General features: G+C 57.3%; 8 protein-coding genes and 1 non-coding gene across 9 annotated transcripts; 5 read left to right on the forward strand and 4 right to left on the reverse strand.

Moving 5' to 3' along the window:
* Positions 1-7: 7 nt before the first annotated feature.
* On the reverse strand, positions 8-4,409 carry B0H18DRAFT_1003792 (uncharacterized protein). Its single transcript, XM_048028444.1, has 6 exons — positions 4,066-4,409; positions 3,806-3,819; positions 3,476-3,785; positions 3,109-3,390; positions 2,010-3,051; positions 8-1,956 (listed from the first exon to the last, which is right to left on the reverse strand). The coding sequence occupies exons 1-6, from the start codon at positions 4,345-4,347 to the stop codon at positions 323-325; spliced, it is 3,564 nt and encodes a 1,187-aa protein (XP_047894101.1). The 5' UTR covers positions 4,348-4,409; the 3' UTR covers positions 8-322.
* Positions 4,410-5,922: 1,513 nt separating this feature from the next.
* Positions 5,923-7,090, reverse strand: B0H18DRAFT_292019 (uncharacterized protein). The gene has a single exon (XM_048037438.1). The coding sequence runs from the start codon at positions 6,995-6,997 to the stop codon at positions 6,245-6,247; it is 753 nt and encodes a 250-aa protein (XP_047894102.1). The 5' UTR covers positions 6,998-7,090; the 3' UTR covers positions 5,923-6,244.
* A 2,246-nt stretch (positions 7,091-9,336) lies between these two features.
* B0H18DRAFT_954414 (uncharacterized protein) lies at positions 9,337-10,237 on the forward strand (the record flags this gene model as incomplete). Its single annotated transcript, XM_048042268.1, has 4 exons — positions 9,337-9,420; positions 9,649-9,726; positions 9,779-9,995; positions 10,116-10,237. The coding sequence occupies 4 exons, from the start codon at positions 9,337-9,339 to the stop codon at positions 10,235-10,237; spliced, it is 501 nt and encodes a 166-aa protein (XP_047894103.1).
* A 952-nt stretch (positions 10,238-11,189) lies between these two features.
* On the reverse strand, positions 11,190-13,051 carry B0H18DRAFT_1003809 (uncharacterized protein). The gene is given in 6 exon segments (XM_048028445.1): positions 11,190-11,492; positions 11,576-11,862; positions 11,916-12,817; positions 12,853-12,863; positions 12,925-12,964; positions 12,981-13,051. 4 exon segments carry the CDS (start codon positions 12,855-12,857, stop codon positions 11,331-11,333), a joined length of 1,356 nt encoding a protein of 451 aa, XP_047894104.1. The 5' UTR covers positions 12,858-12,863; positions 12,925-12,964; positions 12,981-13,051; the 3' UTR covers positions 11,190-11,330.
* Positions 13,052-13,606: 555 nt separating this feature from the next.
* On the reverse strand, positions 13,607-13,695 carry B0H18DRAFT_t94. The gene has a single exon. It is a non-coding gene; the product is annotated as a tRNA-Gly (tRNA).
* Positions 13,696-13,850: 155 nt separating this feature from the next.
* Positions 13,851-15,406, forward strand: B0H18DRAFT_1084786 (cyclophilin-like domain-containing protein; the record flags this gene model as incomplete). Its single annotated transcript, XM_048031831.1, has 6 exons — positions 13,851-13,983; positions 14,033-14,416; positions 14,473-14,861; positions 14,907-14,962; positions 15,023-15,298; positions 15,322-15,406. 6 exons carry the CDS (start codon positions 13,851-13,853, stop codon positions 15,404-15,406), a joined length of 1,323 nt encoding a protein of 440 aa, XP_047894105.1.
* A 357-nt stretch (positions 15,407-15,763) lies between these two features.
* Positions 15,764-16,585, forward strand: B0H18DRAFT_875817 (uncharacterized protein; the record flags this gene model as incomplete). Its single annotated transcript, XM_048040453.1, has 1 exon — positions 15,764-16,585. The coding sequence occupies one exon, from the start codon at positions 15,764-15,766 to the stop codon at positions 16,583-16,585; it is 822 nt and encodes a 273-aa protein (XP_047894106.1).
* A 404-nt stretch (positions 16,586-16,989) lies between these two features.
* On the forward strand, positions 16,990-19,276 carry B0H18DRAFT_1084787 (delta-1-pyrroline-5-carboxylate dehydrogenase; the record flags this gene model as incomplete). Its single annotated transcript, XM_048031832.1, has 12 exons — positions 16,990-17,046; positions 17,112-17,219; positions 17,275-17,553; positions 17,611-17,696; positions 17,754-17,839; positions 17,897-18,178; positions 18,228-18,314; positions 18,378-18,519; positions 18,585-18,667; positions 18,727-18,827; positions 18,887-18,969; positions 19,027-19,276. 12 exons carry the CDS (start codon positions 16,990-16,992, stop codon positions 19,274-19,276), a joined length of 1,644 nt encoding a protein of 547 aa, XP_047894107.1.
* Positions 19,277-19,622: 346 nt separating this feature from the next.
* Positions 19,623-21,437, forward strand: B0H18DRAFT_1003826 (uncharacterized protein). Its single transcript, XM_048028446.1, has 3 exons — positions 19,623-20,444; positions 20,500-20,662; positions 20,717-21,437. The coding sequence occupies exons 1-3, from the start codon at positions 19,641-19,643 to the stop codon at positions 21,187-21,189; spliced, it is 1,440 nt and encodes a 479-aa protein (XP_047894108.1). The 5' UTR covers positions 19,623-19,640; the 3' UTR covers positions 21,190-21,437.
* The last annotated feature ends 1,050 nt before the right edge of the window (positions 21,438-22,487 follow it).

A 22,487-nucleotide genomic window follows, 5' to 3' on the forward strand; every position in this document is an offset into this window, starting at 1 on the left:
AGAGGTTGCCCGAGCTCCCTCGAATTCACAGGTCTACTGTACACTGCCTATGCTACGACACGAACGTAATGGGTATGATGATTGATATGCATGGCAGTCTAAGAAAGCATGATTGCAAATGATACATGGAATCTGAAGTCACTCTGGATACGATACACAATGATCATGAACAGTGCGTACGGAGAGTGCGTAGCCTTGTCCGTGCCGACTGGATGCGAAGCGAGATGATGATATGTCATGCGAATAAGAACGTATAATTACGGGCACAGCAACTGGCATTAAAGAGAGGAAGACGTATATGATGCATGCAAGGAATCGTGGGTCATGAATCAGGCTCTTTCCCGTCCATAGGCGTGAAGGAGTTGGACCGTTGGAAGAACCATACATTGCGCAGGGATCTGCGGGGTATCGCGCTCGACCCGTCCGGCGAAGGCTGCGGGGGCTGTGATAAAGGATACTCGCGCTGGCGACTTGAAGGCGCAAATAATGACCGCCGTCGAGTCGGAGCGGAGTCGTTAAGGTTTACTCTCCGGGAGCTGCTTGGAGTGCCTGCAGCTGGAGAGGGAGGAGACGAAACAGAAGGCTGTAACATTGACTCTTCAGGAGTTTGCATAAGGAAGGTGCCACGGCCATCCGCAGATGCACGGCTCAGCAGGGGTGGAGGGCCCGGGGACTCCTCGCCGGGTACATCGGGAGAGCTCTGCACTCGACGACGAAGAGAACCTTTCCTCCACCACTGTGTGAGGCTTGACGGTGGTGGTGGCGTTTGGGGCTCCACCTCAAGTTGCTTCGGCGGTAGCGGAGGTGGGGTTGCGGATTGGTGACTAGAAGTGGAACAGGGCGAAGCAGGCCGTGACTGGAAGAAGTACTTGACGTTGTCGACCATAGAGCGCGTTCTTTTTGGCCGCCAATCTTCAGCAGACGCTGTGAGGACGTCTGACGGACGGAGGGTCGCATCTTGTGCTAAATCGCCGAGGATGGGACCGACCACGTCGACAGGGCTGGGCAAGTTGGAGGAGGTTGTAGACGAGCACTGCGAAGGCGGGAACGGCGAATCCAGAAGACCAACAGGACTTTGTGTCGTCTGACCCTCGCTTTCCGCCTCTGAATCAACTTTTGCCAGGGTGGAAGGTACCGTGGGCACAAGCGACGGAAGAGGCTTTTTGAGCCTTTTCTGTGGTGACGCTGGCGACTTCGCCCCCCCAGGAAGAGTGCTGAGTCGCTTGCTCCCGATATCCAGGTCATGCTCTTTGCCGCCGTCTAGGGAACCCCTCTTGCCTGACACCATGTCGTACCTCCGCTTGGCAGCCAGACCCATGGCGCCGGAGATACTCAAACCCGAGTTCGAGCGCGACATCGTGGCGAGTGGTCTCTTGAACAGATCCTCGTGCTTCATGGTCGCGTGAGACCGTGCAGCCAGACATTGCTCTGAATAAACGTCATGCAGTCCGTGGTCGACTTGCTGGCGGACCTGTGCAGAGGGCCGAGGGATACGTGTCGAAGGATCGAGCGTCATGGGCGAGAAGAATGCCTTGACAGATGCAGTGGATGAGCGCCGACTCAACGCGGCAAAGGACGCCATCTGAGCTTGCTGCTCGTATCGGAAAGAGAGGCTGTCAATTCGCGCCGGCGACCTAGACTTCACCTCCGGCCTACCCCTGCCATGCGCCGCCTGGTCAGGTGGTTGATCCCTCGCTTGCCCTTCCAGCTCTGAGTCGGACTGAATGGTCGGTAAAGGCGCAGTAGACCATTCCGACGGCACATCATCGATGGGGGGAGCGCTGAGCACCTTGTCCTCCAGCAGCAGACTCGACGGGGGCTCCCCTGTCCAAGGCGCGTCGTGACTGAGGGCATCCTGGATGGCATTGATCCATATGGCCTTCTCGGGCTGACAAGCTGCGGCTAGTTGCAAATGATGACCATGTCCGCAGAGGTGGAACGAGAACGGCAGCGATGCTATAGGTGACATGGTCAGTAAACCCACACTATCGAGAGACGGTGGCACTCACATTCGTCTCCCTCGAAGTCAAACAGATCAAAGCCAACAAGCGAGAACCAATACCTCGGCTCATACACCTTCCCGTTCCTCGGAATCTTGACAAGAATAAGGTACCCGCCCGCATAGAGGAAAGCCCCAAAGTACTTCGCGCGCATTGAACCAGTGCTCACCATATGCAGCGCCGAGGGATGGTGAACCACGTCAAGCGCACCCGCGAGCCGGACAGCGCCAAAGGAAGCCAGTAGCTCTGGAGAGAGGTCCTGCGTCCGGACCGTCGGTGAAGATGCGTGACCATCCTTCGACGAACCCACCGTAGGTTGTGTGAAGACCATCCGAGAAGTGATCAGCGACGATCGCACCAGCCGGGCCTGCGTCTCGCTCGCACGGTTCACAAGGCTTACCACCAGCCTCATCGCCTCCCCTGCCCGTTCCACAACATCCCCTCCATCTTGGATGAGAGCCCGGAAGTTCCTTATCGACGGCGCACGAGACGGACGTGTACTCGGATCGACAGCACTCTGGGTCCTCGCACGCTTGGTCCTCAGCTGGTCGATGAGCAACGGATACTTGCAGACGCGCTGTACGGGTTTGATCAGGTAATCGAGGAGCCGGAGCCGTGTCGCCTGCTGGGACTGCTGTCGCGAGAACACATTGCTGTACTCCTGCCCCGACTTCGAGCGCGAGTGTTCGCCACCGACAGGCTCGGGGCCGTTAGCGGTCACTTTTGGCAGGTCAGCGTGCGACGTGGAGAAAGGTGTAGTCAAGGAAGAGGTCGAGTGCCGCCTTTTGGTCCGCGTCCCTTCGACAACTGGTGGGTTCAATGGAGAGACCGTAGCAGAGGTCGGCATACCAAGAGGGCCGTCTACACCGTGGCCATCCGAATGGGAGTCTGTCGGGGCGTTCACAAGGTTGAACTGGTGAGCCACAAGCAATGAACACCGCTGCTCATACGCGTCCCATTCGACCGGGTAGTTCTCCTGGACATTCCTGATCAAGTTGACAGCTTCGTTGTGACCAGGACAGAAACCCTCGTAGACGCTGAACGACGGCGACTACAAAAACAATTCTCAGCACGGCGCATATAGTCAGCTGGAGGTGAAGCAACTCACTTCTGTCACGAACGCTTCCGCGACGATCGCGACAGCCTGGTCAATCGTGGGCAGAGCAGCGGCCTCCGATCCGTCCGGCTTCAGAGCGACCTCCTCCTTGCGTTCGCCCATCTCGAATGCCCGGGAGAGTCCAAAGCCGACCATGGCGTCTCGAAGCTCGCACACAAACCGGTCGTGGAAGGCTAGCAGTTCCTGCGCGTTCCGGCAGATCGCCGATACATCCTTGTCCGCGAGGATAGGACGTCGAGCCGGGGCCTGGGCGTGCTTACGGGAGTGATGCACCTGTGAGCGAGGACCGGCGCATCGTGTCCAGTGGCTGAGTCTCCTTCTCCCCCTCCTTCTCGCCATCGGGGATCGACCCGTCGACTTGCTTCTCCTTCCCTTTATGCCGGTGCTTACCACCATCTCTTCCCTTGGTGTTCTCCTTCTCGCTGCTCTTGGCCTTGTGCTTCTCCTTGTGCCTTTCCTTGTCCTTGAGCCGCTCTCTGCTCTTGTCGCGCTTCTTCTCCTTCTCAGCTGTCCCGTGGCCTATGTCATCTGTCACGCTGAGATGCGAACTAGCAGAAGTTGATGGAGATGGGTGCGGAAGGAGGAACGACGAGCGGGACGAGGGTATACTGCGCGAGAGACCCAGCGAAGGGATGGAAAGCGTTGGCGAAGTCGACGACCCGGGGACGCTGTGGACAGAGTCGGCAACTGCTCCAGGTAGACCTGCACACGACAACGCAATCAGCACATCCACATTGACCCATCACGAACACCCGCGAGAGTGCCTCTGCGGAGATGAAGCCCACAAGGCCTGGGCGACACCCATGACAAGCGCACGACTCGCGGTCAACTGACCGCTCATGCCGGAGACGCGGGGGACCGCCGCGCCTCCACACCGAACCGGGGCCGGGTACGCGCACAGAAGAAACAGAAGTGGAAGTCGGGTGGAAGTAGAGAAATAACACGCACTGTGACCAGCGCACGCAGATCCATGAGATACCCCGCCTCTGTCGCGAGCAGCTCCATCAGCGCATGATACTTCCTCGTCGCCGCCCTCAGCCTCTCGACCTCCGCCTCGCTCATAACCTTCGCCCTCTCCTTCTCCTTCCGCCCTTCGCTTTCCATCGTCTTCAGGCTCGTCTGCGGGCTTGGCGGGGGCGCCAGCGGCAGCGACGCCGCGAGCGCGACCGACTCTCTTGAGATATCCAACGCCATCCTGGGCTCTCGCACCGACCCATCGCTCATCATCATCTCGTGGCTGCTCCTACTACTCCTGCTGCTTCTTCTCGACAACCTCCGGATCAGCCTCACCGGTACGCTCCCCTCCTCCATCTCCTCGCCCTCCCCGTCGCTCCCCTCCGTCTCGCCGAGGTGGAACAGCTTCTTGCTCCCTTGCCGACTCACGCCCATCCCAGATCGTACTGCCCTGAGCGGGCTGGCAGCAACCCGTCCTGCATGACGCGCAGGCGAACTCGCCGCAGTGCCTCTGACCGATCCGCCCGGATCGAACTGCGATAGATTCGGTGGTAAGGACATTCGTCTCTTTTCTCTGTCACGATCAGCCCAGAGAGCCGTCGGGACTGGATGGCGTCCGCGTATGGTGGAAGTGGATGCGGTGATCGTGGCCGCGGACGCGAGGGACGAGGATGATGGAATGGGCCTTGCCCGGGATGGTGAGCTCGAGCTGCGCGTACCAGACAGGCCGGCGAGGGTGGCTGCACGCGCACGACTATGACTCCTGCTCTCGCTCCTGGCCTGCGGGCTCCGGCTTGCGTTCCTCGAGGCGGACATCTCGAGGGACTGCTTTGGCGGCGGGGTCGGTGGAGTGGAGGTCCAGGTAGGAGGCGGGGCAAGGTGCGCACCCGCAGCCAAGGACACTGACGACCTAGCGAGTGGTACAGGGACAGGTACCACTAGCGTAGGCGCCATCCCGCCGCCACAAGTCAAGTAGTCGTTGACTTGTGCATGAGAGTCTCCAGACGTGGTTTGGCTTTCCGCGCTATCATCCTCAGAAGCAGACATACCTTCCTCATAAGCCAGACTGCTCCTCGGTCTCTCCCCCGCGATTGGCGTGACGCCCGGTGTCAACCTAGGCGACGCCATGATCGGCGTGAGTGGTACGAACGGCAGCGCCGCGCTCGGCGTCTTCCTCGGCGCGCGCAGCGTGCCCGTCGCAGTGGCGGTGGAGGTGCTCACGATCGGGCTCGCATGCTGGCCAGGGGAGGGCGGGAGCTCGCCCAGTGAGTGTGGCTGGCTCTGTGACCCATAGAGCAGGCTCAGTGCGGAGGACGCACGGCTGAGGGGCGGTGTGGCTGATGTGTTGGGTGAAGAGAAATTGAAGAGGGAGTTGAGGAGGTCGGGCTTGCTCGAGCGACGCGCGAGGAGTGATGGGCGGTGCGAGGACGCGCTGTGGCCGCGAGGGCGGTTGTATGAGCTCCTTGGGGCGAGCCGGGGGACTTGGGTGAGGATGGGGGCGAGCAAGAGATGGGGGAGACCACCTCCATGGATGGGGGCGGTCAGGGGAGTTTGTGGGCAGAACACGTTGTGGTGGGAATGGCGGATATGGAGATATGAAGAGTCGTGGCCGGCGGGGGAAAGAACGACTCGCTTCTGGCGGGAGGGGGAAGGTGGGGAAAAGGAAACTAAAAATGCGAAGGGAAAGAAAGACACCTGAGGTGGGAGTGGAGATGAAGGGGCAATGAGGAAGCGTGCGCGGGGATGGCAGGAATGCGGGGCTGTTTGGCGAGGTTGATGGAGGTCAGTTTCTGAGAGAACGGGGCGGCAGCAATGGAAGCGGGCGTACCGGCACAGACCCGAGGAGAGAAATGAGAAAAGACGAGAAAGGCAGCGAGGGGATCTGTCAGCCCGTGTGTTCGGGCGGAGGCTGGCGGTGTGATTGGGGCCGTGGCAGATAGCTGGCAGGTGCGCAAGAAGATAGACAACAGAGATAGAGGCCCCAGCAGATCTCGCCTTCCTGCTTCTCGTCGCGCGCAATCAGACGGGGGACCACCACGCAGGTCGGGAGGAGAACTGGACACGGGGCGCGAGCGGCGGGGGCGGGGAGTCTATACTCTTCTACTCGTCGGGGCGGCTTGCACGGCTTGGAGCGATGGGGTGCCCCTCTATGGCTCTAAATATACGAGGCAGTCTAAAACGACACACGCTGATTGCGACACAGGAGCTGCGAGGACTGCCGTCGGAGGGCGGGGCGCGAGCAGCGACGAAAGGAGCGGGCAGGAGGGGCAGTTAGAGGAGCATAAAGTAGTCCGCCCGGGCGACGCGGTGGCTGAGTCGACCAGCAGTCGAGTGTTGTCCGCGAGCGGCGACACGCAACACGTTCGTGCAGAGGCGCGGTTGCCAGCATGTCCGGGCCTAACCGCATCCAGGGCCGCGCTGTCGGGAGCCAATCAGACGCGTCCCTTCCTCCTCCATATGCCGCCATCACCCAGCTTGTTCGCGAGCGATCCTGGCCGCAGCGGTCCTCGCTGCCCCGTCTCGCGTGCTGGTCATACAGTAGACACTGCTCGTCGTCTCGCTCGGCCCCGCACCGCTGCCGCTCGGGCCCCAGTGGCTCTGCGAAGGCGGGCTGACCGAGCCAGGAACAGGCACTGGGTGACGGGAGCACGCTGACGCCATGGGCCGCCACAGTTGACGCGCTCCGAGTCGAAAGGCGATCGCTCTTCACGCCGGTCCGAACAGGCGCCCATATCCTGCCAAGGTGCGTCCATATCCGGATGCCGAAGAAGCTGTCGGCCTCTTCACGCCACAGCCGTCTAGCCGTATCTGGACATTCCTCCTCCCGCCACCACATGCCAACTGGTGGCGTCGAAAAGTCGCGTTCACCGCCGGCTCCCACTGCGGACAACCCGGATTGTGCGAGGCGCTTACATAGGCCTAACATTGCAAGGGCGTGTATATTAGTAAGCCATCAAGTGAACTTCCCTAACATGGGAAGTACATTCCTAGAACATGGCACGATTTCGGAACATAGGAAGAACATAACACTTACATTCCGATTCTAGGAACATTCAAAATGTTAGGCCGAACAAAGGAATCCATTCCCTATGTTAGGAGCTCCGACTTAGAGCCGTAAAAATATACACGCCCTTTCAATGTAAGTACCATGTGAGCGCTTCGCACAACGCGGTTTGTCCGCAGTGTCCCATCCTGTCTGATCCTCTTTCTTCCTACAATCAACGCTTGCCTGCGCGTCGAGATAACGCTATGACCCCGGATGCCGTACCCCCTCGCGATGGTTACGTCTAGGTATAAAAGCACGCTTCCAGCATGACTGCCTTCTTCCCGGCCCTCTGCCAATGCACACGCACTGTCTCGACCACTATGACTTCACCCTCGCACAAGCGACGCACCGGACGTCTTCCATGCGCCCCATTTCATTGTATCCACAAGCTATCTCGCATCGCGCACAGGCCCACCACCTCGAGGCCCGCCACTAGCCACTAAGCAGGCCTTCAATCATCCGCCTGCCAGGATAAGAATGGTAAGCACCGATAAAAACCTTGATACTTCTTGATAGTACACCCTTCAGAATCGTTCTATCACACTCACCACATGATGCTTCAGCTATAAGCCCCGCATGATGCCACGCAGCTCGATTCTTCAACGCAGAACAATCTCGCAAGGCGCATCCCGGATTCGGTCTCATCTACTATGTCCGGCAACGCAGCCCCACGGGGATTCATCATCCAGGAAGCTCAGGCTGCCTTATCTGGTGCATCCGCAGACCGGCGGGTCGTGATGATCCCATTGCAAAATCGCGCCAGCGTAGGTCCACAGGAACGTTCGACCTATCGTCGCGCCAACGTGCCCCGTCTGCACCCACCTTGTGTCTATACTGAACGCTCTTCGCGACGCTTCGCATCAGAGTCACACACGCGCTCCTGCATTCTCAATTGGTTTTGCTCCGCTCTTCTGCTTCGTCGTCTGGGCATTGTGCGAACTCCGACCTGGATGCCTCAGCCTCGTGTTGTTGGTCTGTCTATCTGTATGCCCGACCCGCCGTCTTGTCTGATTGGGACATCCACCCCACAATGTCATGTCATCTGCTGTCCCTAGAGCCGTGGTTCTAGTCTGACAATCGTAATATAACCCACGCAACTACCTTCACGCAATTCTTCGTCAACTTGAATGCCTGACTTACCCTTCGGACCTACCTATCCTCGTCACCCTCCATTCACCGTTTCACAGTCACGATGCTGGATGCTGGACCGTTCTTGAGCTCGGAACAGATCCCATCCTGTGTCGTTCCACCACGCCTAGGCTATCTATCATTCCCTGCGCCCACAACTGACGGTTCCCAATCGATGCTCCGGATAAAACGATCCCGGGTCCTTAGTCGCTGTGGCTAGTTTCGTCCGGCGCGACGCTCACGCCAAATACAAGTACCTTAGCCCGCCGACTACTGTCGGACTATCTCGTGGCGTTCAACCACTGACACAACCCTAGGAGGCATCCCAAACTCACGACTTCGGCCCCGCATTCCGAACGCATTACCACACTCATGGCAGCTGTATTTCGGACCACCCAGGATCACTGTCTATTCTTGTCGTCAAGAACCGAAGCTCCGTCACCTCGCCGGTCCCATATGTAGGGCCTTCCCTGTTTGCAGTGCGCTATTTGTCTCGGTGCTCGCTTCGCCGTTCTGCCTGTCCTGCGGTCACTGCGGCGAAGGCCTGCAGCGTGGCCCATCGAGTGGCTCAGCGCTCTCCGCCTCACTGAAAGGTAATGCAGATCTGTCAAATACTTCAGGCTGGAGGCTCACCTTACCCCTCTTGAACGTTCAGCCTCGGACGCGGACGCGCTCGGTATGTTCGTGTCGGATCGGCGGACATACGTCGTCAAGTCAAGGCGGCCGCGAAGCTGCCTGCGCAGTTCGCAGCGCGCACAAATAGCTTGTCGGTCGTCCTACTGCCCGCGCGACGTAGGAATCTTTTCAAGCTTCACACCACGCTGGGCGCTGGGCTGAGGGACCGAGGAAAGAACGAATCACCCGGTAAGGAATGCAAACAGGCTTCGTTGGAGGCCGCGAATGACGTGAGTCGTTTGTTGGCCGGGGGTATCGTGGTTGCGTTCCCATTAACATTCCCACCTCGACGAGGGACGAGGACAATACGCTGTGATATCTGGCGGCCGATCCAGATATCTTGAGAACGTGGAACGAGTTGGCCTCGCACGCTCCCGTCGATTGGTTACGTTCACTCTTCCGCTGCGTTTTCGAGCATGTTCCTCGTACTCGTCAGTGGGGCTTGGTCTGGCACCGCGCAGCCTCTGAGCCTGAAGTGCATCGCCTCAACTGTTGACTCGGTGAGTGTCGCGGTCTGTGTGTTACGTAGCGCAAACGCATACTCACAACAACCGAAAGCTGATCCTCCCTCCAAATGCCCACGCATTCTCTCGAGCACTGTATGCTTTCACTCGACACTGGCGTCATCGCTATTACTGCCACCTACCGAGTAACCGTCCCGCGAAGCCTCAGCGCCAGCGAGTCAGCTCGGATGCTGCGCCGTACTTACCAATAATGCTTTGTCAAAGAACATTTTCAACAGGTGGATGGCATTAGTACGCAACACGCAATACGTGCCTCGCGACATTCATAGCATCACGAACAAGGTTAGTTGCCACCCCCATCCATCGATCCCCAGCTGGCTGACGACAAACCCAGGAACCATCCAACGCGTGGCCATGGAGGGAGTACTTAACCGGCCTCGGCAGGGCGCTGGTGGCGGCCGCCACGCGCGCGATGCGCTCTTTCCCAGGTCCCTGGGTGCCGCAACGGACCCACGGCCACGGTGGGGACGTCGCCTCGAAGCTGGAGGCGTGGAAACTTCCTCTCCAGGCTCGAGGCGACGATGACGCATCCGGGGTTGGGCGCTCGAGCGGTGGGTGATGCATGATGTGGTGTGCCGGCGGCGATCCGTCCGTGGGCAGTTACTGTCGCACGTGGGGGAGGGGCCCTGGGAGGCCCTGAATCATCTCACAGCATCCGAATGTCGGGGCAGGACTCGAAGACTTCCAGTCTGGCACTGGTCAGGATTGCGAGGCTAGTATAGACTCGCGGCGCGTCGGTGGGGCTGAGATTTCTGCAGAGCAGAAGCGAGTCGTATCAGAAGAGATGCGCTAGAGTCGAAGTCAGTAAGTATCCAGAATTTAAAGATGCACAGTTATTCTTCCAGACAATGTGTTGGGTCGCTCAGGGTGGAAGAGAGACTCTTTCGAACCCGCGAGAGGGAAGGGCGTATACGGATATGTAGCCATGGAGGGAAGAGTGAAGCGGGGAAGCATTCAAGGAGTTGCGGTCAGACGGCGCTGGGGAAGGCGCGAGGCGCGACGTTCCTGGGCCGAGATATGGGAGACGCGCAATTAGGCTTGCTCGAAGCCACTGCCGTTGAGGTGACCGTCTGACACGAACGTTCTATCACGCGAAGGGAAGCGAGGTGATCCTGATAGCAATTCAGATGCATGTACCATGAATGGTAGCGGCAATGCCAATCCGTACAAGCGTCGGAACGTCGGAGAAGGTGGGGAAATGTACGACGCACTGGAACAACTGACACTGCGTAAGTAAGAGCTGTGGAGCACCCGGGAGGTAAACTGCATTCGATCCCATTACTTGCCAGAGGATGGGCCGCACAGGAACCGCACTTACGTCGGCATTGCATAGCTCGTGTGAGCAATGAAATGACTGTGGAAAGCAATGTGCGCATATGGCTAGGCGATGCCCCAAGTAAAACGCTGCCCTACGTATAGATTTCACCGTGCATGAAGCTCTCCACACAGATCTTGACGTGGATAGGGCACTATCGTTACCAGCGGAATCAGTAATGGACTAAGTTAGCATTGAACGGACCCTTGGCAACTTGAACTCTGTTGGACGGACAGTGAGAAAGGTCGTCATGAAATGACGAAGCAGGAGCTCGGGTCTAGATAGTACGAAGTCACGCGTTCCTGAGTTTCTGCGTCGAGTATCGAATGTCTGGACTCTTGACACGCAAACAGTCATGCAGCATCGTCTCTGCTACTAGATCTGCAAGCACAATGAGCAAGAGGAAGCGTCTAAAATAGACGAAACAAACCCCATTGTGAATTGTGTGGCAAGTGGCCGTGTGCATGGTACGCCTCGGTGACGGTCTTCTACCTAGTCGGCACGACTGGACGAGAGGCGGCACCTCAAAAGATGTTGTGATCCAGCGAATAGCATCATGGAACGACAAAGCTTAGTATAATGCCTCACTATCATCAGCTCTGGGTACAAATATGATGTTCTCTTGCTCAGCCCGTCGACGCCGTGCCTGTTCCTTGTCGAGAAACCTGCGTAGGGCTGCAATGTTCGCGCCTGTGAAGACGCGGTGGACGCCCTGCTTCTGTGAGTCATAATCCTTTTGTGCAGCGTAATATCGAAGTCAGTATACAGTCCGTCAAAGATGCACAGCAGTAGCCGCTGATGGAGTTAATCACTCACCCTGGAGGGTTTGTCAGAGAACCGCTCTACACCCGCTCGCCTGAGGGCGGGGACACCGGAAGCACTAAAGTGTTCGAGCTTGTTGAGCTTGCGCAAGAGAACGTGGACTGCGTCGAGCGTGATGCGCCTGCACTGGGAGAAGTGCAGGCGTTGTAGGGATTCAGCATGCTCCGCGAGGAAGAGAAGAGCGTTGTCCGTCAGCCGAGGAAGTCCAGATGCAGACAGTCGTTGCAGTTGAGGTAGAGTAGCTAGCTCAAGAATGGCCAGGTCTGTGAGACAGGCCGAGTCTAGACGCAGTGTCAGATAAACAAAAGGTAACCTCAGGAACTGAGATTCTTACAGCTGACATCCACGGATCTGAGCTTCGCGCAACTGCGCACGATGCTGACGACCCCGTTGTCGGTGAGTCCTTCTACATACGAGATCGCGAGTACATGCAAGTGTTGGAGGGTGGACACGGCTTCGGCCGAGATGTCGGTGAGTCGTGCGCACGCCGACAGACTCAGATGCTGGATCCTGGGGGCATACGTGACAATCCCGATGATCGCTGCGTCGGTGAGCCGCTGACAGTTGCTTATGTCGAGCAGACGCAGATGTGCAAGTTTGTGTCCAGACGAGAAGGTGAGAGGAGGCAAGGCTTCGAGCCACGTCGGTGGTCTGGAACCGTTGGTCCATGGGGGCTCCTCCAGCGGGAAGGAGGCAAGTGATGCGAGACTGGAGGGGCGAGCAGGCAGCACGTCTGGGACGTATGGGAACGCCTTGTCGGTGAGATGCACGCAGTTAGCGAGCTTGAGGCGCTGTAGCTTCATCGAGAATGTCCAAACGTCTCGAATGGACAGCGGTGTGAGGAGGTGCAGGTCGCACAGCTCGAGCTCTCGGAGGTTGGTGAGGGATCGTGCCAGCGCCGATACGGAGGGGTCGGTGAGGGTAGAAAGCCCGTTCAGCCGCACCACCTCAAGCTCCGTCGCTACGTTGGCGAGCTCCAGGATCGCGACGTCGGTGACCAGCGTACATCCGGAGATGTCTAGCTCTCGGAGATACAGGGCGCTGCGAGCGAGCAGCACGACGGTGCGATCACTGACGTCGGGTACACTGGTGAGACAGACCGACTCGAGGTTTGGGCACCAGGGTAGGATGTGGGCCAGATCATCGTCGATGATGTTGTCGTCGTCATTCTGGGTCAGGACAAGGTGTACCACGTCGTAACACGACTTCTGGGTAAGCGGAAGTCGGTCGATGAAGCTCATCGCATTGAGCGAGCTGAGTTTCTCTCGCACTACATCGAACGTCAGCCCCCTCTACTGCAGATCCATGAAATGAGACTGAATGTAGACGAAAGACGCACCGAACGACCTTTACAGGATGGGCTGCTGCCTTGATCGTCTTTTGACAACGTCTGAGAGTAGCACGTCACTCGGTCGATGGAGCACCTTTAGTGGAGGTCAACTCTCGAAGCGAATGATGCATCATTGCCATTCTTGAGCTTGAAAGCTTGACATTGACTCTTCTATGGCGCGGGTCCGCATTAGGCACTGGCATGTCCGGACTCCGAGGACGACAAAGTCGGTCCCGGTGGAAGATGTTCGCACCTCAACTTCGTGTGTTTCGGTATGTTCCACCCGTCTGGGACGAAATGGAGCACTACAACAACACTGGATTTTTCAAGACGAAGATGAGGAAGCAAGACTCATGGATGCAGTTTCGGTGTACCACTGGGCCACGCTGCCTGTACAGCATCTGGAAAAGGGTCCGGAGGAAAATTGACGTAGGAATATTAATGCGAACAAAAGGCCTGCAGCTGTGACTGAGAGAAGGCCAACGGTGCGGTTGGTAGCAGGGAGGTGGGGTTCCGAGTCCTCGCGATCGGGATCCGGGGTCCCAATGACCGAAAGCATACCCATACGACGCTCTATCGTTGTTACGCCTATAGCTACATGTATCTACGGTGCCGGTACTGGTTTTCATTAAACTCGGAGAACAGTGGAAAAGAGACGAAAAATACAGAAAACCCCACAGGATAGTATGTGGACATACACTGAAGGGGAGTCGAACCCCTACCGCTTGCTGAATCACGTGACGTTCATGGAAGGCAAGCATGATAACCGTTTCACCATCAGTGTTTTACAATGTAAAGGTCTACAATTTTTATGACACGTCTTTAGCGATTACCAGCAAGCATCCCGATCGCTACATTATGCCACACGGCGCCTACCATTGCTTCGTCCGACGACGTCCACAACCATTGTTTCATTCGGGCCACGACCAGATAGTGACTATGTCCGTCCTCCTAGAAACCTCATTGGGCGACTTGGTTGTTGATCTGGAAGTCGACTCATGTCCAAAGACATGTCAGAACTTTTTAAAGTTGTGCAAACTCTACTACTACAACCTTAACGCTTTCTTCAATGGTGCGTTGTCTAGACTCACGAGCAGGGACCGAGTCTCACATGAGCATAGTCTCGAAGGACTTCTTGGCGCAGGCTGGGGACCCGACAGCGACGGGGACAGGAGGCGAGTCTATCTGGTCATTGATTGCCTCACAGCAAGGGAAACAAGAACCTCGCTACTTCAGCCCGGAATACGTGCCACGCCTGAAGCACAAGGCGAAAGGTACTTTGTCTATGGCGGTCGCACCGTCCATCGAGGGTCAAGGCAAGGGCGGCTGTGGCAGCCAGTTTTTCGTGACGCTCGCGGATGAGATAGACTACCTGGACGGGAAGCATGCAGTCTTTGGGCACGTTGTCGAGGGGCTAGACACGCTGGACAAGCTGAATGATGTCTTCGTTGACCAGGAGGGGCGGCCTCTCAAGGACGTGCGGATACGGCATGTAGAGATTCTCGGTGCGCATTGTTCTACTTTTATGGGCGCTGCTCTCGACTCACGGTGGTTCTGCCAGATGATCCGTTTGAGGATCCTCCAGGCCTCGTGGTGCCCGAGTCAATACCTACGCGCCCTCCAGACAATTCCACGCGTATAGCGGAAGATGAAGATCCTCTGGCCACTCTGCCTGAAGAGGAGGCGGAGGCAGAAAGACGAAAACAGGCAGCTCGCGCGTCCGCGCTGACGCTCGAGATGGTTGGAGACCTGCCCTTCGCGAACGTGCGGCCTCCGGAGAATGTGCTCTTCGTCTGCAAGCTGAACCCAGCTACCCGAGATGAGGACCTGGAGCTCATCTTCTCCCGGTTTGGTGCGATTATGAGCTGTCAAGTGATCCGAGACAAGAAGACAGGGGACTCTCTCCAGTATGCTTTCATTGAGTTTGACAAGCGAGAGGATGCCGAACAGGTATGTTGTGTGCTTGCGCTTGTGTGCGTTGCTGACAGCATCTAGGCGTATTTCAAGATGCAAAACGTGTTGATTGACGAGCGGCGTATCTGGGTCGACTTGTGAGTGTTGTTCATAATGCCACCGCATGACGTGTTTCAGCTAATTCTCGACCCACACAGCTCCCAATCGGTGGCCCGGCTGAACGGGGGATGGTCTAACGACCCTCAGTTGGGGCCACGTCCCGTACGTGGTGGGAGGGGGCGTGGTGGCGGTGGCTTCGGAGGGATCACCCATTTGGAGGCGACTCGGCGATACAGGGAGAGCTCTGCGGAAGACGGCGACCGCTACGGCTTGGTCTTCGATGTCCCCGATGACCGGCACAGCAGGCGCCGAAGCTCGAGCAAAGAACGGGTACCTCGCAGTGATCATTCCAGAGAACGCAGAAGGCGGTCACGGTCCCCCGGGCAAGAGACCGCAGTGGGGAGCGCGATAGGGAGCACCGCAGAAGCCGCAGCAGGGACAGGCAGTCGAGGGGGCGGTACGAGCGCGCCCGGCGACGATGAGGTGTGGAGAAGCACGGCTTCCTGCCTAAGGCCTCACTGGTGCCGCGTCGCTCCTGTCATTTCCGCACCTCCGATCGTCTCCCGCCCTGTGAGCACTGTTACATGTGTTGTGGTTGCCACGGTGTTTGTGCACACGCCATCGCTGTATTCGATCAGTAACATCGAGCTTTCTTGCTGTCATCATCGCAACAGATACGCACAGAACCCGGACGCTTCTCCGTTGCGCAGGCCCACATATAAGTAGCTGATTGCGCCAGTTCTGGCTCATCTCTCCCCAGCTACTCTCAGTTGTCATCTGCGATGACCTGCCAGTTCTCGCCGCTCACTTATGTGCCACCCTCGTCCCCCGCCCCCACCATGACTTCCCACTACTTCAGCTTCGCCGACGCCGACGTCGTGCTCCGCTCTGCTGCGCCCCACGCAACCGAGTTCCGCGTCCACAAATCCCTCCTCTCCGCCGCGTCCCCGTTCTTCAAACACATGTTCGCTCTGCCGCAAAAGCCACTCTCCACCGCGTGCCCCGAAGTGCCTGTCATCGACGTGTACGAGCCCAAGTCTACTCTCGAGGCACTGCTGCGTTTCGTTTACCCAACGTCGAGACCATCCATCGACACCCTGGATGAGCTCACGCCTATCCTTGAAGCTGCCATGAAGTATGACATGGTCAGCGTCATCGACATCCTCCGGGCACGGCTTGTTGCCCCCGACTTTGCAAGGGTAGCGCCTACGCGCGTGTATGCCATCGCATGTCGGTTCGACCTGGAGGAGGAGGCGAAGGTGGCGTCCCGCCACACGCTCAACGTCAACGTTTTAGACTGCCCTCTTCATGACGACCTCAAGCACATCACTGCCTACGCTTATCACCGTCTTCTTGATCTCCACCGCAAGCGTGCGAAGGCGGCCCAGGAGCTGCTTCAACTATCGGAGGACGTAAAGTGCATGCAGTGCAACGGAGCGCGGTATCACGCGTTCTTGCCGCCCAAGTGGTGGTCGGACTTCCACGAGAGAGCGAAACAGGAGCTGGCTGTCCGGCCAACGACAGACGTCGTCTTCTCCATGCCATTCCTGGCGCATTCGGCGCAAGCGGGTTGCGAGCGATGCGCCGGGAGCATCCTAGACGCGCATTGGTTCCTGGACCAGCTGAAGCGGAAGATTGACGACCTACCATCCACGATATGAATATTACGACCTCTTATGATGTCTTCATCACGAATACCCTCCGGACCTTGGACTGGTAGCACAACGGACCATCTTAGATACTCCCTCCCCGTCACTTGATCATTGGATACCTCCAGCGACACATAACTGTATTCGCGGGCTTGCAGTGGAATCTCGATATAGCCGTGTAATCAGTTGGTGTAGCGTGCCTGTGTAGGCCTGTGTGCCATTTGTACTGTACCTTGATCCGTTAAAACTTGTGCGCAACGTTCAACAACGTTGATCCAGTTCCTCGCCGTATGGTGCCACGATAAGAGCCCGAAGGTCGAGTCAGGTGCATGGCCATCTACCATGGGTCGCCTAAAGGAGAATGCAGCCTACTGCACCGTAACGGAGCATCCCTGTACACCTCCAGACCCACCATCATGGCCACACCGCAGCTTGCCGCCTTCAAGGTCCCTGCAATCGAGAATGAGCCTATGGCGAGTGACATCTATCGCGCCTATGTTCACGGGGCAGCCGCCCACTGATCGCAACGTCCATCTAGAGGAGCTATGCTCCCGGCTCGAAGGAACGTAAGGATCTTGAAGATGCCTTGAAACAGATGGAGAAGGAGCTGCCATTCGAGGTGCCGTGTGTGGTGAACGGGCAACCCGTGAGTGTTGCAGAGCCTTGAAGGTGGTTAACCGACTTGATCGATGCATGTGTAGGTCAAGACCGGCAAGATCGCTCAACAACCCATCCCGCACAGCTACGCGAAGCATCTGTGCTCCTATCATGAAGCAGACCAGGCCACGGTCGCCGCGGCCATTGATGGTGCAGTGGCAGCCAAGGCTGAATGGGAGGCCATGCCGTGGAATGACCGTGCTGCCATCTTCCTGAAGGCAGCTGATCTCGTCAGCGGCAAGTATCGCTACCAGCTAATTGCGGCGAGTATGCTGGGACAGGGCAAGAATGCCTGGCAAGCTGAGATTGACGCTGCTGCGGAGGTATGCTCGTACTGGTTTCGCATGTCATGGTTGACGGCATGCTCAGTGATGCGTTAGCTCTCGGACTTCCTGCGTTTCGGTGTGAAGTATGTGGAGGAGCTCTACGCTCAGCAACCCCCGAAGAACTCTGCGGGCAGTTGGAAGTGAGTCTCCATCTCATGCCATCCCCCGCGGGGCCCCTCACACAGCCCCTTGCCTAGCCGGGTCGAGTACCGCGCTCTCGAAGGGTTCGTGCTCGCGGTATCACCGTTCAACTTTACCGCCATTGGCGGCAATCTCTCAGGAGGTGCGAACAACGCTGATCCTGATCCCAACACTTAATGAATGCGTGCCCTCCGTGTAGCACCGGCACTGGTGGGAAACACCGTTGTGTGGAAACCATCACCTATGGCGGTATATGCGAACTATCTGACCCACAAGATATTCCTGGAGGCCGGTGTGCCAGCGGGTGTCATCCAGTTCGTCCCTGGGCCCGCCGAGGAGGTCGTCGGGCAAGCCATTGCAAACCCAAACTTCGCCGCGTTACACTTCACTGGCAGCACGTTCATCTTCAAGAAGCTCTGGAAGGACATCGCCTCGAACTTGGATAAGTACAAGGGCTACCCCCGAATCGTCGGCGAGACGGGTGAGTTTGGCAGATGCGCTCGGTAGAGTTTGCTCATCGTATGAAACAGGTGGGAAGAATTTCCATGTCATTCATCCCTCTGCCGAGATGAAGAATGCGGTGTTGCAGAGTATCAGAGGCGCTTTCGAGTACCAGGGTAAGTTCAATGTATCTAAACCCTTTTAATCAAAAATTGATTATCGTCTGTCTCCTCAACTAGGCCAGAAGTGCTCAGCGCTCTCTCGTCTCTATGTAGCTTCCTCCATCTGGAAGGGTGGCTTCAAGGATCAACTGCTTGAAGGAGTCGCGAGCCTCAAAGTCGGCCCTCCCACCGACTTCACGAACTTCATCGGGCCGGTTATGTGCGTATCACTAATGGTTACGGACGGGCGTGTGCAAAATGATTGACTGTCTGTGGGTCCTACAGCGGCCGTCCGGCGTTCCAAAAGGTGACAGGTTATATTCAAAAGGCGAAGGACGCGGGCGGTGAAGTCCTGATCGGCGGCTCCTGTTAGTGATGCTGCCTGGCTGACGAGGTCAAGACACTGATGTTTCATTATATCCGACAGCGGATGATTCGGAAGGCTTCTTCGTACAGCCAACCGTCATCCTGACCACTGATCCCCACTTCGTCACGCTGAAAGAGGAGATCTTCGGCCCCGTTTTGACGGTATGTTGATGCAACTAGCTGTGCATGCTCAAACCAAATTCAATTAATGCACCACACAGGTGTATGTATATGATGATGCTGACTACGAGAAGACCCTTGATCTGATCGACACCACATCACCGTATGCCTTGACCGGGTCGATGTAAGTGTTGTCCGCATCATGAACGGACCCAGGCCGTTAATTAAATTACCGAAATAGATTCGCGCAGGACCGCAAGGCTCTGCTCAAGGCTACCAACAGACTGCGCAACGCGGCCGGCAACGTCTACTACAACGAGAAGTGCACGGGTGCCGTTGTTGGGCAGCAGCCGTTCGGTGGTGCGCGCGCGAGCGGCACGAACGACAAGGCCGGGAGCATGTCGATCTTCTACCGCTTCGTCTCGGCAAGGAGCATCAAGGAGAACTTCGTCGGCCTCGAGAACTACCTCTACCCGTCGAACTTGGCTTAGGAGCCGACGGGGACCACTATCTCTGGGGCAGATGATGGGTTTGGATATAGAACGTGAACTAGCGAAGCAAAGCGACTGTTGTATCAAAAACAAACGTGCTGTATCCATTAGCTTTAGGGAAATTGTGAAAACAAAGCTTCTGTTGATCGTCGTGTGTTATGCCTCCGCCGTCGTGCTGCTCGATGAAACAGACTACTTTACAAGTCAAGTACTAGTCACCATGTACTTTATCACTCTAGTAAGCACTTGAAGTACTCGCGATCGGAGTGCATCCCGGGCCGGCTCAGAGAGTATCCGCCACAAGTGACAAATGAGCCTCAATACGCTGTGGCTGAGCACACCGATTCCCTTGCCTCCATCCTGCATGATCTCTGCTCGACCTCTCTCGTTTCCAAACCTACTTTCATCCCCAAAGTTTCAAACAGTACGCCGGGCAGTACGTGCCCGTGGAATCTATGGAACCGCAATCCGGCACGATGAGATCGACCGTCGTGCAAGCGACAAGCTGCTCGAGGATGCTGCACGCGAGGAGGCAGAGGAGACCAGGAGGCCAGCGCGGCCGAGCAGGGCTCAAATTCTAGAGGATCAGAATCAGAACTGGACTGGGGACGAGTCGGTACAGGATGCTGTCCTCCGGATGCTGGTGGACAAGTACAAGCCTCTGCGCAGTGGGTCGATCCAAACGGCAGAGGAGAAGCTGAGGGCTGCGCCGCCCAAGGTCTCTGTTCCGGAATCGGATCCCCTTGGAGAGGGGCCTTCGCAGTTCAATGCCGCGTTAGTGGTGGAGGGTGCGCAACCTGGAGAGTCCTCTACGCAGCCTCTGCCTCCGCCCCGGACGTACGTTCCTGGCGAGCCTATCCTGCCCGGAATCGAGGGACACCAACCTTGGCATACTACGTTCAAGGTTCCCTCACATGCTACTTCGAACGTTCACTATGGACAGATACCGCGGCAGCCCTCTAGGAAGGTAGATCCCCCTCCTATAGACGACAAGGAGAGGAGGAAGCAGAGAGAAGTGCGGCGGCGAACGGAGCACGCGGGCAGGTTATCGAGGGCGAGGGAGTCTACTCTGGACTACCGTCTCGGGATTCGCGGCGGCGCTGCGATGCACAGACCGAACCCTACGACGCTGAAGGGATGGACCAGTCTTGTTGAGGATAGGATACAGGTGAGTGCTATTCGGTGTTAAAGGAATGACCTTTACTCAATTGTGGCATGCCCAGCGAGCGCGCGAAGAGGGTCTGTTCAACAGTGTCAAGGGCCGAGGCCAGCCGTTGGCTTTCACCACCCAGGACAGGAATCCGTTCATTGCGCGAGAAGAGTTCTTGATGAACCGTATAGTTCAGCGTCAAGGCGCTGCACCTCCGTGGGTGGAGGTACAAGGAGGTGCGTTCGTCATAAAAATAATGCTCTCGACCTCCACTCACACCGCATTTTCAGAGATGGAGTCTGCGATAGCCTCCTTCCGAGAAATCATCAGGCAGTCGTGGACGAGACGGGCGATACGCCTGCTGACCGCCTCTCAACCAGCAGCTCAATTGCCTCAGCTTCAACTCGATGAGGTCAGCGCGTTACGAGACGCAGAATGGGAAGCACGAGAGCGGGCGTTTCACGACCACGCGCTGGAGGAAGTCAATGCGTTAGTGAGAAAGTACAACGGTCTGGCGCCTTACGCGGTGCGCCGAGCATACTACATGCGCGACACGGAGTTAGAGAAGACCTACCGGGACTCCGCGGAAGACATCCTGCAAGGTCTTGCGGACAGGGTTGCGAGCTCGTCCAATCGGAAGGGCTACGTTGACGTTGGCTCGGACGAAGACAGCAGGATTGCGGGGTCTGCGGTTACTCCTCTTGCGCCGTTGAGCTTCCGCCAGATGTTCAGGGAACTGTGGACAACACTGCGTGGACGGTGAGTGTTGTGTGCAGCATCCGCGAGGCCCTCGAAGCACCGTTGTACAGCATTTACGTCCGGGACCTTTGTAGCGCTAGTTGGATCGCCCCAATACTACTGTAGACGTATAGATTGTGATACACGCAGCTACCTTGCACGGGTGGTCTTCTGTGTGTCAATGCCATGCGCCGGCCGCGTGCTTGTACTACGGGTTGTACTCCTTTGCTTCCATCTCCCATGATCTTCAACCCTTTCCTCCCTCTGGCCGCCTGTTGTTGGCAGAGTTGTTCAGTACTGGTGGCGGTGCCTTGATGCCTTGCGGATATGGTGCATTTTCTGACCCGGGGGATGCGTCACCTGGGGTAGCGGCGCAGCGGTTGCGATAAGTCGTCGAATTTAGAGTGTCTTGCGACGCCCGACGGAAGCGAAACAATGTCTATCTGGACGAAAGGGAAGGACAACAATGGGCATACCGAACCTCGCCTTCTCGCATGCCCCGAAGAATAAGTCAGACCTTTTTGTACAGCGGTCGCGCGGAAAAACGAAATGAAATGCTCGGCCTGATGCAGTTTCCAGAATCCAGGGCGACCATTGGGGGAGACGGGCCTCATGGCAGCCTCGCGTCGTCCATGGAAAGCTCCCACCGGCTGATGCAGTCCTCATCTAATCTATAAAAGCCCCATTTCTCCCATTTTCTCTCCCATCGCCGCCTACCCCGCCGACGCCGCCCTCGACAGCCTCAGCCTCGCGCTCTCCTCGCTCGTAAGTCCTCTCCCCCTTAAGATGTCTTCTGAAGAGATCCTCGTACGTCTTCGTCGACCTCGTGCTTGCGGATATGAGCTGAAGATGCTTGTGTCCACAGCCAGGCGACATCGTCAATGTCCAACATGGCGGTGTCAAGAGAGAGGGCATTGTCGTCGGTAGCAGCTATGACTATGCAGTCAGTCTTCCCTTCTCGTCGTGCGGGCCGTCGTCTGATATGAAACCCCACTCAGGGCCGCCAGATGGTCGAAGTGCAACTGGATGGCGAGGCCCCCGTCCCTTACTGGTGAGCATATATGATTCGCTCGTACTCTAGCAGCACTGATCGTCCGCCCCCTACGCTAGGTACCCCTCCGTAACGCGCGTGAAGCGCACCATCTCCTACACACGCCCAACACTCCCTCAGCAGAGGCGCAGCGTCGAGCGATACATCTACTGGTGATCGACGACCTCCCTGCAGATCCTCTCGGAGGTTATCTCGGACCATGACACATCCCACATATCTCGCCCCGACTGCCAGTCCGCAGCCTCGGCGTTCTGACCGCAGTGCGGGTCGCG

This window comes from Fomitopsis serialis, assembly GCF_022376445.1.
Source record: "Fomitopsis serialis strain Sig1Antser10 chromosome Unknown B0H18scaffold_28, whole genome shotgun sequence".
NCBI lineage: Eukaryota > Fungi > Basidiomycota > Agaricomycetes > Polyporales > Fomitopsidaceae > Fomitopsis > Fomitopsis serialis.